Source organism: Lepisma saccharinum, chromosome 10 (genome assembly GCF_977018435.1).
Source record: "Lepisma saccharinum chromosome 10, izLepSacc3.1, whole genome shotgun sequence".
In the NCBI taxonomy this organism is placed as follows: domain Eukaryota; kingdom Metazoa; phylum Arthropoda; class Insecta; order Zygentoma; family Lepismatidae; genus Lepisma; species Lepisma saccharinum.
The window spans coordinates 37177071-37192205 of record NC_139238.1 but is presented as its reverse complement, the minus strand read 5'-3'; the positions used below and the strand labels follow the sequence as shown (position 1 = coordinate 37192205).

The 15135-nt window shown below is 37.8% G+C and overlaps 1 protein-coding gene across 2 annotated transcripts in view; it reads left to right on the top strand.

Moving 5' to 3' along the window:
* TfIIFbeta (transcription factor TFIIFbeta) overlaps positions 1-14600 on the top strand; it is a 54070-nt gene extending 39470 nt beyond the window's left edge. For both annotated transcript variants that reach the window (XM_083130440.1, XM_083130441.1), the window contains exons 7-8: positions 7225-7368; positions 14189-14600. In XM_083130440.1, coding sequence (XP_082986566.1) covers positions 7225-7368; positions 14189-14311 — 267 coding nt within the window. In that variant the 3' untranslated portion in view covers positions 14312-14600. The remainder of the gene's footprint in view (positions 1-7224; positions 7369-14188) is intronic.
* Positions 14601-15135: the final 535 nt, after the last annotated feature.

Genomic DNA, 15135 nt, shown 5'->3' with positions numbered 1-15135 from the left:
TATCAAAATCTTCTTCAGAAGCGCTATCCTCATCGCTGGCCAATGCATTTTCAGGTGGTTGAATATACACATCCGCATGAAGTACGTCATCCTCTTCAAGAAGAGCTGCGATTTCTTCAACATTTAGCCTGGAAAGAAAAATAAATGCTTGTATTTATCTGATACCATTAGATATAAACAAAATGTCATTCAACTTGAAAAGAACGAACGGCAAGGAGGCATTAAATGACAGTATTTCCAAGCCTACCTTTTATGCCATTCCATTTAGAAAAAATTCGATGGCTATATAACAAAACACATACAAAGGAAATCCGTTTCCGCAATGAAGAAAACTCATAAACTTCAATCGTTTTGGTATATAATTTATAAATGCGATGTAGTAAATATTCTATGTTCCTTTTGCAACCTATGTTTTTTGTGTAAACTGCAATTCATGTGAAATATAGGTCTACGGTTCAATGTTAAAAATAAGTAGCTACGAAAACTGCTGTAGAAGTTCACCCACCCTCTTGTGCCCAGTGCCAACAAAAGTGGGCAGTAAAAATTAAACTCTTACTGTTACTATGCTATGAAGTTCAAAGAATCTTTTACTTTATAATAATAAACATAGATCATAGTAGTTTAAAATGACCCTAACAAATAGTATGTAGATCTTTTTATAAACAATGAGAAAATAACTTACCTTCTGGAACTCGCCATGCTCGTAGACTTATCAACTACAACGTACTTCAACAATAGCTCGCGCCAAAACGAATGCAATGTTCAATTTGATAACGCTACTGCAGATCACTGTTACCAACTCGTAACTAATAATACCAACAATTTCACGATCAATTTTTATTTACATACTTTGTGGGCATGATCAATAATTGCCAACATGCGCCAACAAATGTGGGCACTGGGCACTAATGGGTTAACCTAGAACTGTCCTAAAACGGCTGCATTGCAACTGTACCAGATTACAGCTACATGCCACTTCTTCCTGCCTGCATGTGTGTGTGTCGCTCTCCAACCACTAGTGCTGCGTATAGCATAATTTGGAGCTTTTTTAAGGACGTCCCTCGTATATGAACTTCCAGAAGCTGTTATTAACAGAGTGTTCCTGTTTTAATGTGTGGTTAGCTAAATCAGGTACCTATACAATGCAATTCTATAAATTCCTTGCGTTAAATTGCTAATACCTACATACCCTTTTCATCAGCATTTATGGTATAACTGCAAGTTGTCAGTTTCACAGTACTTCACTTGGATATACTGTACTGAAGCAGAAATCCCATTGATAATGTAAGGAAATATGACACTTTATTTTGTTTGATTTAATTGCTTCACTTATCTGAAAGAGTTAAGTTGTTTGCTTTGCAGAGAACAGAGAAGTAAGTAGCTTTATGCATCGAAAAATGAGTCCGCACTCATGATGGTTCATGCAAGCAGAGGGTTCCAAACCTCAGTGGAAATATCAACATTTAATACCGAGAATGTATAAGGAGACTGATAAATTACAAATTGTATTTCTTAATCACTCTTCACTCTTATCTCATTTAGTTGTAATTTTAAAAATAATCAAGTATTTTATTTTAAACTTACTGCATATGACAAAATTCCGTAATCCTTCCCTAGCTTGTGAATTGTAATATTTTTCCAAATTCGCTATTTTGCAGTTTGAATTCAAATCATAGAGAATAGAGAAATTAAGTCAATTTCATAGAAGATAATATTGGTACTTAACACAACCATACGTGGATCTGTATGAGTTTATTATTTCCATTTGCAAAAACATCGATTTAGTTTAGTTTGTAATTGTCAGGGAAAAATGTAAATTTTGTCCTGGGAAACCTGGAAAAGTCGGGGAATTTCATTTCTGCTTGTTTGTAGCCACCCTGTTTTAGCTATTTTTCCACATAACCACCACACCTGTTGAGGCACTTGTCCCACCGTACCACAAGTTTCACAATGCCAGTTGCATAGAAGGTGGCCGGCTGATCACGGAACCAATGACGAACAACGTTCTGCACTCCAGTGTCATTCGTGAACCTCTGTCCTGCCAGGAACTTCTTCAATGGACCAAAAAGATGGTAATCACCGGGGGCTAGGTCTGGGCTGTATGGGGATGCTCCATAATCTCCCACCCACAAGACTTAAGTTTGGCGATCTGGTGTCAGCGAGGAACGAGGTCGGCCCGATCGCTTATTGTCCTCCACATTTTCCCATCCATTTTCAAACTCCTTGCACTACCACTGTATACTTCGCACTGATAAACACTTGTCCACATACACTGGCTCCATTTCCCTGTGGATATCTGTGGCTGTTTGTCCTTTGCACCATAAAGAACTAATAACACTTCACTGCTCATATGGCGTGAACTTCCTGTGCACTCCGGCCATCCTTGCCAACTGATAACAGCACCGTGCCGTGGACGAAATCGGAAGTTACAATAGAGCCGTTCCAAGAAAAGCCTACTGCATCGCTCGTATGTTTCGCTTTTGTAATAACACTTATAACAAGCTAGAAAACAATTAGGCACAAAGACTTTTCGATTTGCATTCGTACATATTAATCGCAGCCCTGGTGGTAACACTTTAGCCTTGTGATCAAGAGACCATGGGTTGATACCAAGGTCTATCGATCTTGTTTGCCGCTTGGCTCAGAAGGTCTGGTCATAAGGCCCCTTTTTGACAAGTCGAGGTGGTTGTAAAACATGTGACATCATAGGGATGAATGATCACTGGGTAAAGTTTGGTATCCGTTAGCAAAGGAAACATGTTTCTGTGTTCTTTCCTTTGTGTTCATATATTTCCAGTTATTTTTTTATGCTATTCATATTATAGTGTCAGAGTAATGATAATAGCTTACTGTTCTGTAAGCGTATGTCCGCACTATCTCAAGAAAACAAAAAATACTAATATTTTTTACCATATATTTCCGTCTGATAAAAAGTTCCAAAAAATTGGCAGAGCAAAGGCTATCATCGAAAAGACAACATTTCAAGTTGCTAATACTTTTTACCGGAATGTTAGGAACGTGATTTACAATCCGAATTACTAGGAATTGCACCAAAGAAGAGGCTAAGAAAGGTGCTGTTCTTACATTGATAATTCCAGTTACACGTGAGCAGGTCAGTGATGATAAATAACAGTGTTCTTGCAAGTCGTGTGAAGTAGGGATGGCCAAAACTGGATTTTTCACTATTGAGTACATGATCGTGAAATGAGGGAGACAAAACTTAAAATTAAAACTAGCAGTCGACAGATCTTGGGTTGAAACACAGTGGTTCAAACTCCACTTACAACTCCGGATTCAGTCCCAATTAACCAATCCGAGTTAAAAGTGGATTTACAACAATCTTGGACAATCTTGTCAAGTTAATACAATCCAGACTTGTTCAAATGCGACTCTTTGCTAAACCTGTCCAGCCCTGAAGGACCAGAAATGTATGCTTTCCGGACCGTAAGGGACCAAAAAATGAATGATGATCCGGACCGGAAGGATCTAAATGTAAGCGAATTTGTAGGTTACCACTTACATCTCTCTGGAATGGATTGTGTCACTACAGGGATAAGTTCACCGCGATCCTCTTGTGAGTTGTAAAGAAAACACAAGCACACACACTGATAACTAGAACTATGTATTATAAGGTATATACACATAACACTTGATTGCACTTCCCTGCACTCCTGTCAAGGGAAAACTGTTTACATGAGGTTTGCAGCTGGTGTTACAATAACATGCCACTAATGAAACGTAGCCACGTTAGGCTTACGGTGTCCATAATTATCTGCGACACGGTTTCTAGCTGTTGCCCGAGTGGCTTCTCCACGCACACTGGCGGAAGCAAACTACCGCGCTAAGATGGCGGCAACTAGACACCGCACTCAATATGAATTGACCAATGGGAGTGCAGGTTTCTTAAAGCATTGGATATACACAAAATAAACAATTGAAGTTATACATAAACAAATTAAAGCAAAATGAGCAACAGAAGTTCTGTTACATGCGAATATAAGAATACTTTATAAGATATATCGTGGTTAGTTTTTAGGGATGATTCTCCAACAGCGACTTTCCTAAATGTATGCACATGTGTATAATAAACATAGGACTATGAGGTCGGGGAGTACCAGTACCATATGCCTGTTCTAGTCTTAACATAATTTTAAAATAAAATTAAAACTGCATACATTTCATTTTCTTCCATGATACATTTACTTTCCTTAGCCACAATCTCTTGAAAAACATAAAATCAAAGTTCCACTGTATTATGAAGGGAAATCAGTAAATAGGTTCAAATATCTATTGATAAAACACTCAGGGTGTCTACAATTTCATAAAAACAAAATTCCCTGCCTTTTCCAGGTTTTCCAGACCAACAGACAAAATTTTCCAGACCAAGTCATCAATTCATGTATTTGCACATTTGTTACAAGAAGGACACTACCCTTAGAAACACACTACATAAGTTAAAAGTAATAACAAGAATGAAAACTGGACAAGAATTGACTGTTGAGGTAGGGACATGAGCTTTTATGCAATACTTGCCATGTATTGACTAATAATAAATAAAAAATAATGATTTAAAAAATCATAAATGTTACATAATTATAGTAAAATTTAGTACTATATGTATTAATCCTAATATGTACCAAACACAATCCAACAATTGCAACAAAAAGTTGGTTCGATACCCGGTGGAGGCACATAGTGGTTCGGATCCCACTTTAAACTATAGGTCCAGTCCCGATTAGCCTTACTGTGCATAAAGTGGACTTAAAACACTTTGACTATGTACTCCCTTCCAATATTGCCAAATTAACATTTGTAACAACCAGAAGCCAATGCTTGAGCCCTATTATTGACACAGTTGGGGTGTAAAATTGAAGAGGAAAAAAACATTATTGTTCCCATGACAGAAAACTTGTAATTAACACAATTGAAGGGTATATAAAGGTTGTAAACTTTCATTTGTTTAATTTTGCTTTGGACTTTTGCCAGTTATTTGCAAGTGGAATTAATATGTAAAAATAACTAAAATATGTCAAATATGAGCCAAAACCTAAAATATGTACAAATATGGGAAAAAAAACTTAATTTTTTGAGACTACATGCCACAATATGCAAAGATAGTACAAAATATAACTGACTTCAGCTTCATACAGAAATATGTATTTACATATAAATCCGTTCCCTGCTTGTAAAACAAACACCTCTCAAGAACACTAAAAAAAAAAAGCAGCATGATGGTGCATTGTTCTCTGGTTGTACACTCCTTAAGCTCGGTTACTAGTCTCAAAACTGAGCTATGGATGTCCAGGAAATATCTGATATCTACTACCTAGTGTATCATCAAGTTAAAGTGTATTGGCATTTTAAGGACAACTATCAGAACTGTATTCTATCATCAGCTAAAGCTTCTTGGGGCCTCCTTGATGTGATGACATGGTAACATTGTTGCCTTGTAATCAAGGAATTCTGGTTCAGTACATGATGGATGCACATAGTGGGTCAGATCCTACATTAAACTGAAGGTCTAGTCCCGGTTAGCCTATCTGTGCATAAAGTGGACAAACTCAAACTTAAATGTGTACTAGGTATCTTGTATATTACATAATTTATAAAAACTGTTTTAACTCTTTTGCTGCTGAAAGCAACTGCAGTCGATTTAAAATATTTTCATCGCTGCTGATGTCGAGCGAAGGCAACCCCCTGTAAGAAAAAGCATTACCAGAATATGCTGCCATCTAGTGTCTGGCATTTGATCTGTTTTCCAAAGAAACTCGCTTTGCTTCTGAACAAATGAAATACGTGTACGGCTGTGTGTATGTAAACAGCAATGGCAACAGGGATCATTTATTCACTCAGTGGCGTGCCCAGGATTTCCAAAAGGGGGGGAGGGGGTATGTGTACTTTTTTAGTAGTCAGCCCTCATTTTGCTATCTTTTCCTGCTTTTGATGTTCTTTTTTTTTAGGAATTCCTTGACCAAGAGGAAGGGTTTGACACCTACCCTCCCCTTGTGCACGCCACTGTATCCACTTAAATAACAATGAAAATCTATCACCAAGGGGGGGGGGGGTGGAGGGCGACTCCTGGCTATAGTCCTTTGTTGAAGGAATAGTGGTAGAATTCATATCAGTACTTTAGAATATATTTTTTACAAATTTATGCAATTCTGAAAATTTCGCCCCAAAACTACGCAGCGAAAGCTATATCAGCGTGCCAAATTCCCACAGTGAAAGAGTTAAGTAATAAGTATAGATTTGATGTGATTCTCACAAAAACAGATTATAAGTTGACCGACATACCAGATCCTGCACTTTTTTTTTTTTTTTTTTACGGAATTGAATTACTGGTAGTACCAGGAGTGCCCACAGAGGGCAGGGGAATAAACTCAAAATATTCTTTTTTGACTCACCTTGAAGTAGGTAAAATGAAAGAAAAATCGCAAACAAAATTGGAACAGAGCTTTTGACTGTATCCAAAGGCCATCATCAGGAGAAGGGAACAGGAATGTTTGAAAGCTCAGTTTAAAGTTATAATTTTATTTGTGCTATGTCTTCTATTATACACTATCCCTCGTATATCTAGCCATGATGGAAGCTTCCACAAGTGTGCAAATCCTGTGATTTTTTAACATTATAAGACCCGCTGTAGACAAAAGCATTTTCCGTAGCACTTTTCTTAACGTTTATGCCATGACCAAAATGCTACAGTGTAAAGTGAAATTTTTTTGGCATATTTCATGGCATTTCTCAAGGATAGAATTGGTCATATTTCTGTAACATTTTTCGTAGCATAACCTATCAGAAGCAACTTCTAGGTCACAAGTGCAGATGTAATGGTGGTGAGTGAGATGTAAACAACGTATCACCATATTTTTAATAGCCAATAACTGTTCAACGTAGAGGAATTAAGTTTCATGTAAAACGTTTTTAGGTACAAAACAATGGCGCTGCTTAAATACATACTTCATAACGTATACAGTACACGTATGGAAGAATATTTTAGTTGTTTCAAACGCTCCATGCACTCGCCATAGAGGGTGTAATTCGACGTGCCTTTTGTGGTGTATATATTATACATTGTAATTGGAAGTATTTACATAGCATTTATTCTAGCAAAAATGTTAGTGAATGCTTCCGCCTTAAGCGGGCCTTATCCATTCTGTACTGAAAGTGTTGTCCAAAACTATGCTAACAATGTAGAAACAACTCTTATTTATTTCTTTGTTCCAGCTTGAGTGGGAGGAGAAGAAAAAGGCAGAAGGCAAGAAGGCTCGTGACGACAAGGACAAGGTTCTTGAAATGCTGTTCGCTGCTTTTGAGAAGCACCAGTACTACAACATCAAAGATCTGGTGAAGATCACTAGGCAACCAATTGTAAGTTATATTTACTGCTCAGATTTCTATCAATGTACTCTTTCTTAAATTTTGGCAGATGTGTGTGAGATAGGCAAGCAACACAGCAACGGGTCTTCCAAAACATGTAAGATCTGATAAACATTAAAGTAATGTATGTTTACTAAGGTTTGCCACTTGTAGCAGTTTTATTGTGCACCAGTGGTGGAAATATCAGGGTTGCTACGTGTCTGGAAAACTGGGAAATGTCAGGGAATTTTGCATATCGTCTGGAATTTACGTACATTTTGGAGTCTGCAAGAGAAATAGTTGCAAAATGAACAAGCAGTTCACTTCCACTTCTGGATTCATTTCTTGTGATTCCACTCCCAAAAAAGATTCAGTTTAGAAACTTGTTTCTTTCGTTCTTATGATTCTCAATCTTGTGCAGAATTGTGGTTCCTTTGAATTTCTGTAATAAATTTTCACTTTTGTAATACTAGATATTAGAAAGAATATCAAAGTAAAACTTGCAGTTCAGTATCTGATGGATAACTAAAGTACATTGACAATATGATCATAATTATCGAAGTACATTGACAATATGATCATAATTATCGAAAAGGTTGGTGAACATGAGGTTATCGTCTATTATTTTATAGATCTTAGTCTTGTAGGCATTTTCTATAAAATTCCTATATGCAACAAAAATTTCTCCAGATGCTGTGTAGTTATAAATGTAAGCAAAAAAGCAGCATTATCTACGACACTATAAATCCTCCAGAAAATGAAAAAGTGTGTATGGTTTATGAACTTTTTCTGTTGATTTTATGTTGTGGAGATCTGTTATGGTGAAATAATGTACCTCTGTTACTTTAGCCTGAAGGCTAGATGCATGTGATTGTAGCACCCAATACATTTGATGCCAATTGTAATTTAACATTTTACTCTTCGAATTTTCACGTGGTCTTGTGTGTAGAATGAATTTGCTAAAAAAAAGTGAATATTCATAATTAACGGATGATATATTTAACTGAAAAACACAAGGTTCAAGAGCAAAAATCGTGATGATAAACGTGTCTGGAAAAATGTCATTTTTCAACTGGAAAACCTGGAAATGTCGGGGAATTTCATAATCAAAAAATCGTAGCTACCCTCGATATTTAAAAGTACTACACTGGTGTGTGCTATTCTCCATACATCATAAGAATGAAGTAAATGTAAACAAAAGTATGTGATTTGTGAAGTTCTGACTTGTTTTTCGTATTTCTCATGTCTGCTTATTTTACACCCCCCCCCCCCTGTTTCAGTATAGAAGCTTAGGTAAATGGCATTCCTTTTCCAAATGCTGTATTTTTTTATGCTTCGGAAGAGCTGCCTTTAGAAATAACCAGTAGAATTTATCTTTGCCCATATGCATCTGTTTACATCCACTCCATGCTTGCTGTGGATGAATGATAGTAGGAAATGTATAATACTGAAAGCTTGAAGAAAAAATGTCTTCAGCAATGATGTGGTTACCACCGGTGCCACAGTTATTCACAATAATAATATAATGTCAAGTCTACTCTGAATATTTAAGTATTAAATTTAATATATCTAGGTATCAAGGATAATTTCTTGTGGTTCACATGGACATTAAAGTATTCTTTCACTATTATTGTCACACACATCAACTTCTCGCCATCTGTCATGGCCACAATTCCTCAATGAACAGCATTTACCACCATTGATGCAGTCATAAAGCATATACAGGGTGATTCAGAATTCCTATTACACACTTCTAGTTGTTGTAGAGGAGATTTAGTAGATCAAGTTTTGATAAGGAACCCATGTCCGGAAACATACCCTTTTGGAACTACACAGATGACAAGATCACATAATTTCACATCTCCATCATCTAATCGGGCAAAAATGGTATGTGTTGGAGTGACACGATGCAGAAAATGCTCTGCATACAGACGTTGCGGAGCTCTACCATTACGTCCAGCTTTGCTGTAAATTAACAACATGTCGGTGTTCTCGGCAAACGTGTATTCAACCATACTGTACTGTCTTCCGCAACGCCTGAATAGCAACTGACGTGAAGGTCGAAGCACACCGGATTGTAAACAGAGGATGGAAGCAGCACCCTCTGTCAATGTGGGTTGCCTACCGTGAAGTGGGAGATGTGAAATTATGTGATCTTGTCATCTGTGTAGTACCAAAACAGTACGTTCCCGGACATAGGTTCCTTCTCAAAACTTGATCTACTAAGTCCCCTCTACAATCCCCAGAAGTGTGTAATAGGAATTCTGAATCACCCTGTATAGATAGTAATGTACAATTTTTAGGACACCTTTTAAAAATTAAAAGTGCATATTTTGCCTGCTTTTAATGCATATTTTGGCCTTTGTAGTGCATATAAATTCACCCCTTATTCATTATGTATTATACGAACTATTAAAACAAGCTTCTAAACCAGAATTAAAGTAAATTATTTAAAGAAGTTTAAGACTGGTTTATGTATTGCATCTGTCTGAAAACCAGGTTGTATGTCAGGGCAGGGGGTTATTTAAATATGCATGGGCTGCAGGGATCAATTCCACCACTGCAAACAACATTGGCAGGAGAAAACTTCTTGTTCCTTTCTGCTTTCCGTGCCATGCTTGGTAGGGACAGTAGTGAAATTTCCCTTGGTGCAACGAAATCTAGGTCCAATTTGAGGTAAAAAGGTAGATTTTATGAAAAGTATAGAAATTGCCTGACTTATATTATATATTTTTGTTTTACTTGTGGTAATGGTGTTTTATTCTGTTACATATAACTAATCTAGGTGGCATGTATAATAAATATATACAATAAATAAGATTTTATTGCTGTAAATCAGGTCAAATTTCCAGAATACGTCACTGGTGTGCACTAATGAAGGGTGTAATATAATATTCTGTCTTACACTTTTGATTCTGTACTTTTACCTGCAATATGTCATTCGCCAGTATTTTTTTTATAAAGATGACAGTGTTTGTGTCCCATCAGACACATTTTCCCTTAATTGCATGTGTTCCTTGCCGTTCCGCTTAATTAACACTACCTTATTTATATAGTGTGTGTACTCAGTGTTTCTTTTCAAAATTGACCAAATATGTTGAGAGATTATAATAAGTAATAATAACCCGCCCTCGAAGGTCCTAGGCTGATCTCCCGACTGCCAGTCTCCCTCCCACAATCCTACCTAGAGGTGTGGAGATCTTGAACTGGTAATGGGGTGATGTGGGGTCAGCACGTCGAACTCCCAGCCATTATAGGAGATTTCCGAGACCGGGTTACGCTACTCACTCGTAGCTCCTCAACTTCCCCATGATGGTGGGTTGCCACCGGACCTATGCACAGGCTGAGAATGCAGAGACTGAACCCAGGCGGACTTCAACCAATGCCGTCCCACAGTCAGAGTCCAAATCACAGCACCTTAGACCGCACGTTCACGGAGGAGGAAATTGAGAGATTATATAATGGCAATTCTCAGGGTGGAAACTCCCATCAGGCTACATTCCTCATTGAAATAAACTTTACAAATGCTCCCCCATACACAGTGGCCACGGTGGCTCAGTCGGTAATGCGTCTGACTACCATGCTAAAGGTCCCAGGTTCGATGCCTGGCCGGTTCAAATCCGGGAACTTTTCTAACGTTGGAAGCGGCCCCGGCGCCCACCCAGCGTCGAATAACATGGGTACCTGGGGGAAACCCTGGGGGGTAAAGGCGGTCAGGGGTGTGATGCTGATCACATCACCCCCACTCACGACCGGATCAAGAAAGTGTGGGGCGTTACCCCCACACCCCCTATATGCCTTCATGGCATGGTGCTAAGCACAGGGGAACACTTTACCTTTTTACCCCCATACACACATACACATAGACATGTACATGTATGTGGGGCATTCCATGGTCCTACTCCATGTAAATAACAAAATGAATCAATCTGGATATTATTATTGTTTTTAATGCATTAAGGTTAATGTTTGTGAATGCATGTAATTTGTATGTTCACCAACAAATATTATTAGTACCCACATGCTTCACAGTCAAATGAAATCAAACCTTGCTAGTTTTAAAACATCACACACACAACACATTTTTGTTAATGGCATTTGTGCTGTCATCATACTATTTTTTCATTTGCTAGTTCAAAGTACTTCATACTTGTATGAAATCAGTTTATTACGAATATTTTAATCCAATCGCATGTCTAGAATCTTACATTTTATGTGTCAATATCGCACACAATGCTGGAAAGCCCCATGTATATGTTTGGCATATGCATGTATTGGACAAAGGGTTTCTTTCTGGTTTGTGCTTATTTTTGATAATCCGTACAGATGTAGTTTACAGTAGTATTAGGTAGTATTGTGGTAGTGCAGTATTAGAGCCTTTCTTGTTGAGTCTGCTATGTTATTTCTGAACTTGTTGATTGTGCTGACTAATTTTCTTTCAGTGAAGGTTCCTTGTTTAGTCCACAGTGGTTACCTTCTAGCATCATCTATTGTCTAGTGCTTTTAACTATACTTATTGTAATACGTACCATGTTACGACAGCACCTCTTCTCTGATCTTCAGGTGAACAAATTTCCTTTTGTCGGTGGACTGACCTGTGATTTTAGCATAAATCACCAACAATGCATGTATATATGCATACATGTGTGTGTGTTTGGGGATTGGGGGGGGGGGTGAATGGAAGGAGGAAGAGCCAGAAAGCCAGCAAATGAGAAGGAAATAGGAAACACTCACCAGACACTGGAAAATTTAAATTTTTTGTGGCCACTGGTCACTTCTTCAAATGTGGATGGCATTGCCACCATCTTTTATCTATTTACACCAGGTGTTTCATAAATACTTGAGGGGCTACAAAAATGTATTGCAAGTAAAGTATTGAACTTGTGTTAATATAAAACCAGTCCAGAATGAATGAGGAACTCAAAATTTTTTTTCCACTTTTTTTTTTTTTCCCCACATGTTCAATGTGTGAACCACAGGTGACACAGCACACATCAACACAATAGTCTACCTCTTGCCACACTCGCATCAACATTGGCCTGTCGAAAGTGTCCATAGCTGCGATGATGCGCTCCTTTAGGGCTGCAATATCATGCGGCATCGGTGAGACGAATACCCTGTCTTTCATGAAACCTTACAAAAAGAAGTCACACGGTGTAAGGTCCGGTGATTTTGGGGACCAAAACATTTCACAAAACATTGTGAGTGATGTGGGTGATTTGAGTGTCGCCTAGCAGAAGGGATATGAACCTTCAGCTTAACAAAACATACACACACACACAAACTGTTTGCATTCCTCAATTGTTCTGGACTGGTTTCATTAACGTAAGTTCAATAGTTTACTTGCAATAAATTTTTGTAACCCCTCAAATATTTTTGAAACACCCGGTATTTCAGATTCCTTCTCATTTGCTTTATATATGAGGTGTTCATAGAACAAGTAGAGTAACTCCACTTTTCGTGGAAATGGAGTTACGTATATGTATAACTTACAACTGTGAAGTTTCAACCTTTCAGTGCTAGAAGTAAGTACACTCCCAAGTTTCAAATTCTTGTTCATAGATGCATCACAATGTTTGTGCTTCAACAGCTAAACATAGTACTACATTATTTAAATTTGCTTTATTCTCAACACTGTCGTGAGTGGAGTTACGCCACTTGTGCTCTGAACCTCGCATGTGTGTGTTTAATTTTTTCTTGCTGCTGTGATGACAACATTAAAGCTATGTCCATAATGTAAATATGTGCTGTAATTAAGAACTAAGAACAACTGTCCAGTTTATAAAAAGCTTTATCTTTTGTCATTGTTTGTACATAAGAAGTTTTTCATGTTTACCTGTTCATCTCACAGAAATAACATAGTCAACTGAAAGTGTGTACTAATGCAAGTTATGTCTGTAACATTATATTTTTATCAGTACATCAGCTTAATCCACAAAATATAAATGTAAAATATGCCAATAATACCTTTGTAAAGTAAAATCAAAACTTTTAACAATGGAATTGCCCAATATAAAAAAAAGAAAAGCTTTCTTTTAATTTTATCTGAGCAATAACCGTTTTCAAGGGGGTGGACAGACAGGTTCCAACTCCTTCATGAGGCCCTTAACTACAGATGGAGCAATGTTATTATGTTGCTACTTGATGTCATATACGTATTTTTTAAAATTATACACCAACTTCAGCCCACAGGTGCAACAAACCCCGGTGTAAGAACTACCCTGTATTCATCACCTCCCCATCCTCCAGATCTCTACCTCTGCTGGTGACTTCACCCTTCACCCGAAGGGCACCTGCCACTCCTCCAACCTTATAAACATCCTCATCTGCCAAATCTGTGGTAACTTCTACCCCCTTGAACCTCAGTATCAAAAACCACCATTCTTCAACCCAAAACTCCAACCTCACTGTCACCACCCACACCACCAGCCACAACACCACCTTTAACAACTGTTTCCGTATGGCCATTATCCATATATTACCCTCATGCACAGACACCTTTTCCTGCAGGGTAATGGCATATCAGGCATGTACGCAACTATACCCCCTGCCTCCTGAAGTTCACCTGCCACCTAGCGTGGAGTAAACACTGGCAAAAGCATCTTCATATCAATGCCCATTATATGTGTCTTTTTTTTTCTGGCTACACTTATGTACCATGGCCAGCTTCAATAGTCTGTGTTTCTACTTTGGGAACATGCGGCAATGCTATGAAATATTGTAATCATTTCAGATTTGGGGTAAGTGTTTACTGTCTCCTACCTCACATATTTTTGTTTACCTGCCCTTCTAGCACTTTTCCTCATTCTATTCCTGTGCTTTTAAATTCCAGGTTTACCTGAAAGAGATACTGAAGGAAGTTTGCAACTACAACTTAAAGAATCCTCACAAGAACATGTGGGAGCTGAAGCCTGAGTATCGCCATTATAAGGACCAGGAAGCAGCCGGAGAATGATTATTCCACAGTAATCGTTACACAGGGGGAAAAATATCAGGACTGTTTTTTTTTTATTACAACCGTTGCTGGAACAAGAACTTGTTATGCCTTTTTGAAGAAGATTTTATGGTGTGTGAACTTGACTGTGCGCATGTTAATATCAAAATATGAAGGGAAGGAGAAAGTTTTTCGAGTACATGTGTGTGCCTCATATTGTCTTTGTGAAAGACTGCATTTGGTTTTGAATGTTTTGTATATTGGAACCGTGAACAAGTTATTTAATAAAGAAGACTTTTTTAACAGGTCACATCATGAAAATAATAATTGCTTTTGATAATATGTAGATAATAATGTTGCAGATAAGAAAAATTGAATATACAAGTTCTCTTCATTGCTACCAAAGTTCCTGGGTATGAGTTTCTTCATCAAATTCTTCTAATCATCAATTACAGGATAACCTCGTTAATACGATATTGGTTAATACGAAGTACCCTTTAATCCGAAGTTCTTCCCATTCCCCAGCCGATAAGATAGGATTTATAATGTATTTCAGTACGGATAAATCGAAATACGGATAATTTTTAATACGAATTTGTTTACAAGACCCTTCGGCAAAACTGGTTTCGCTTAATTCGAAGTAGACACCTGCGTAAGTCTACAAGAGAAGATTGAATGTGGAGAGAGCTTGGACATTATTTTAACTTGACCTTGACACGTTTCCTTGTCCTAAGAGCTGCTGACAACTCTAGGGAAGCAGCCCGAAATGCCCGCTGGACATTGACATTCTTTGTCAATGTGCATTGCAGGTCAAGCTCTTTCCCCGCTGAATGCGCCACCTTAGA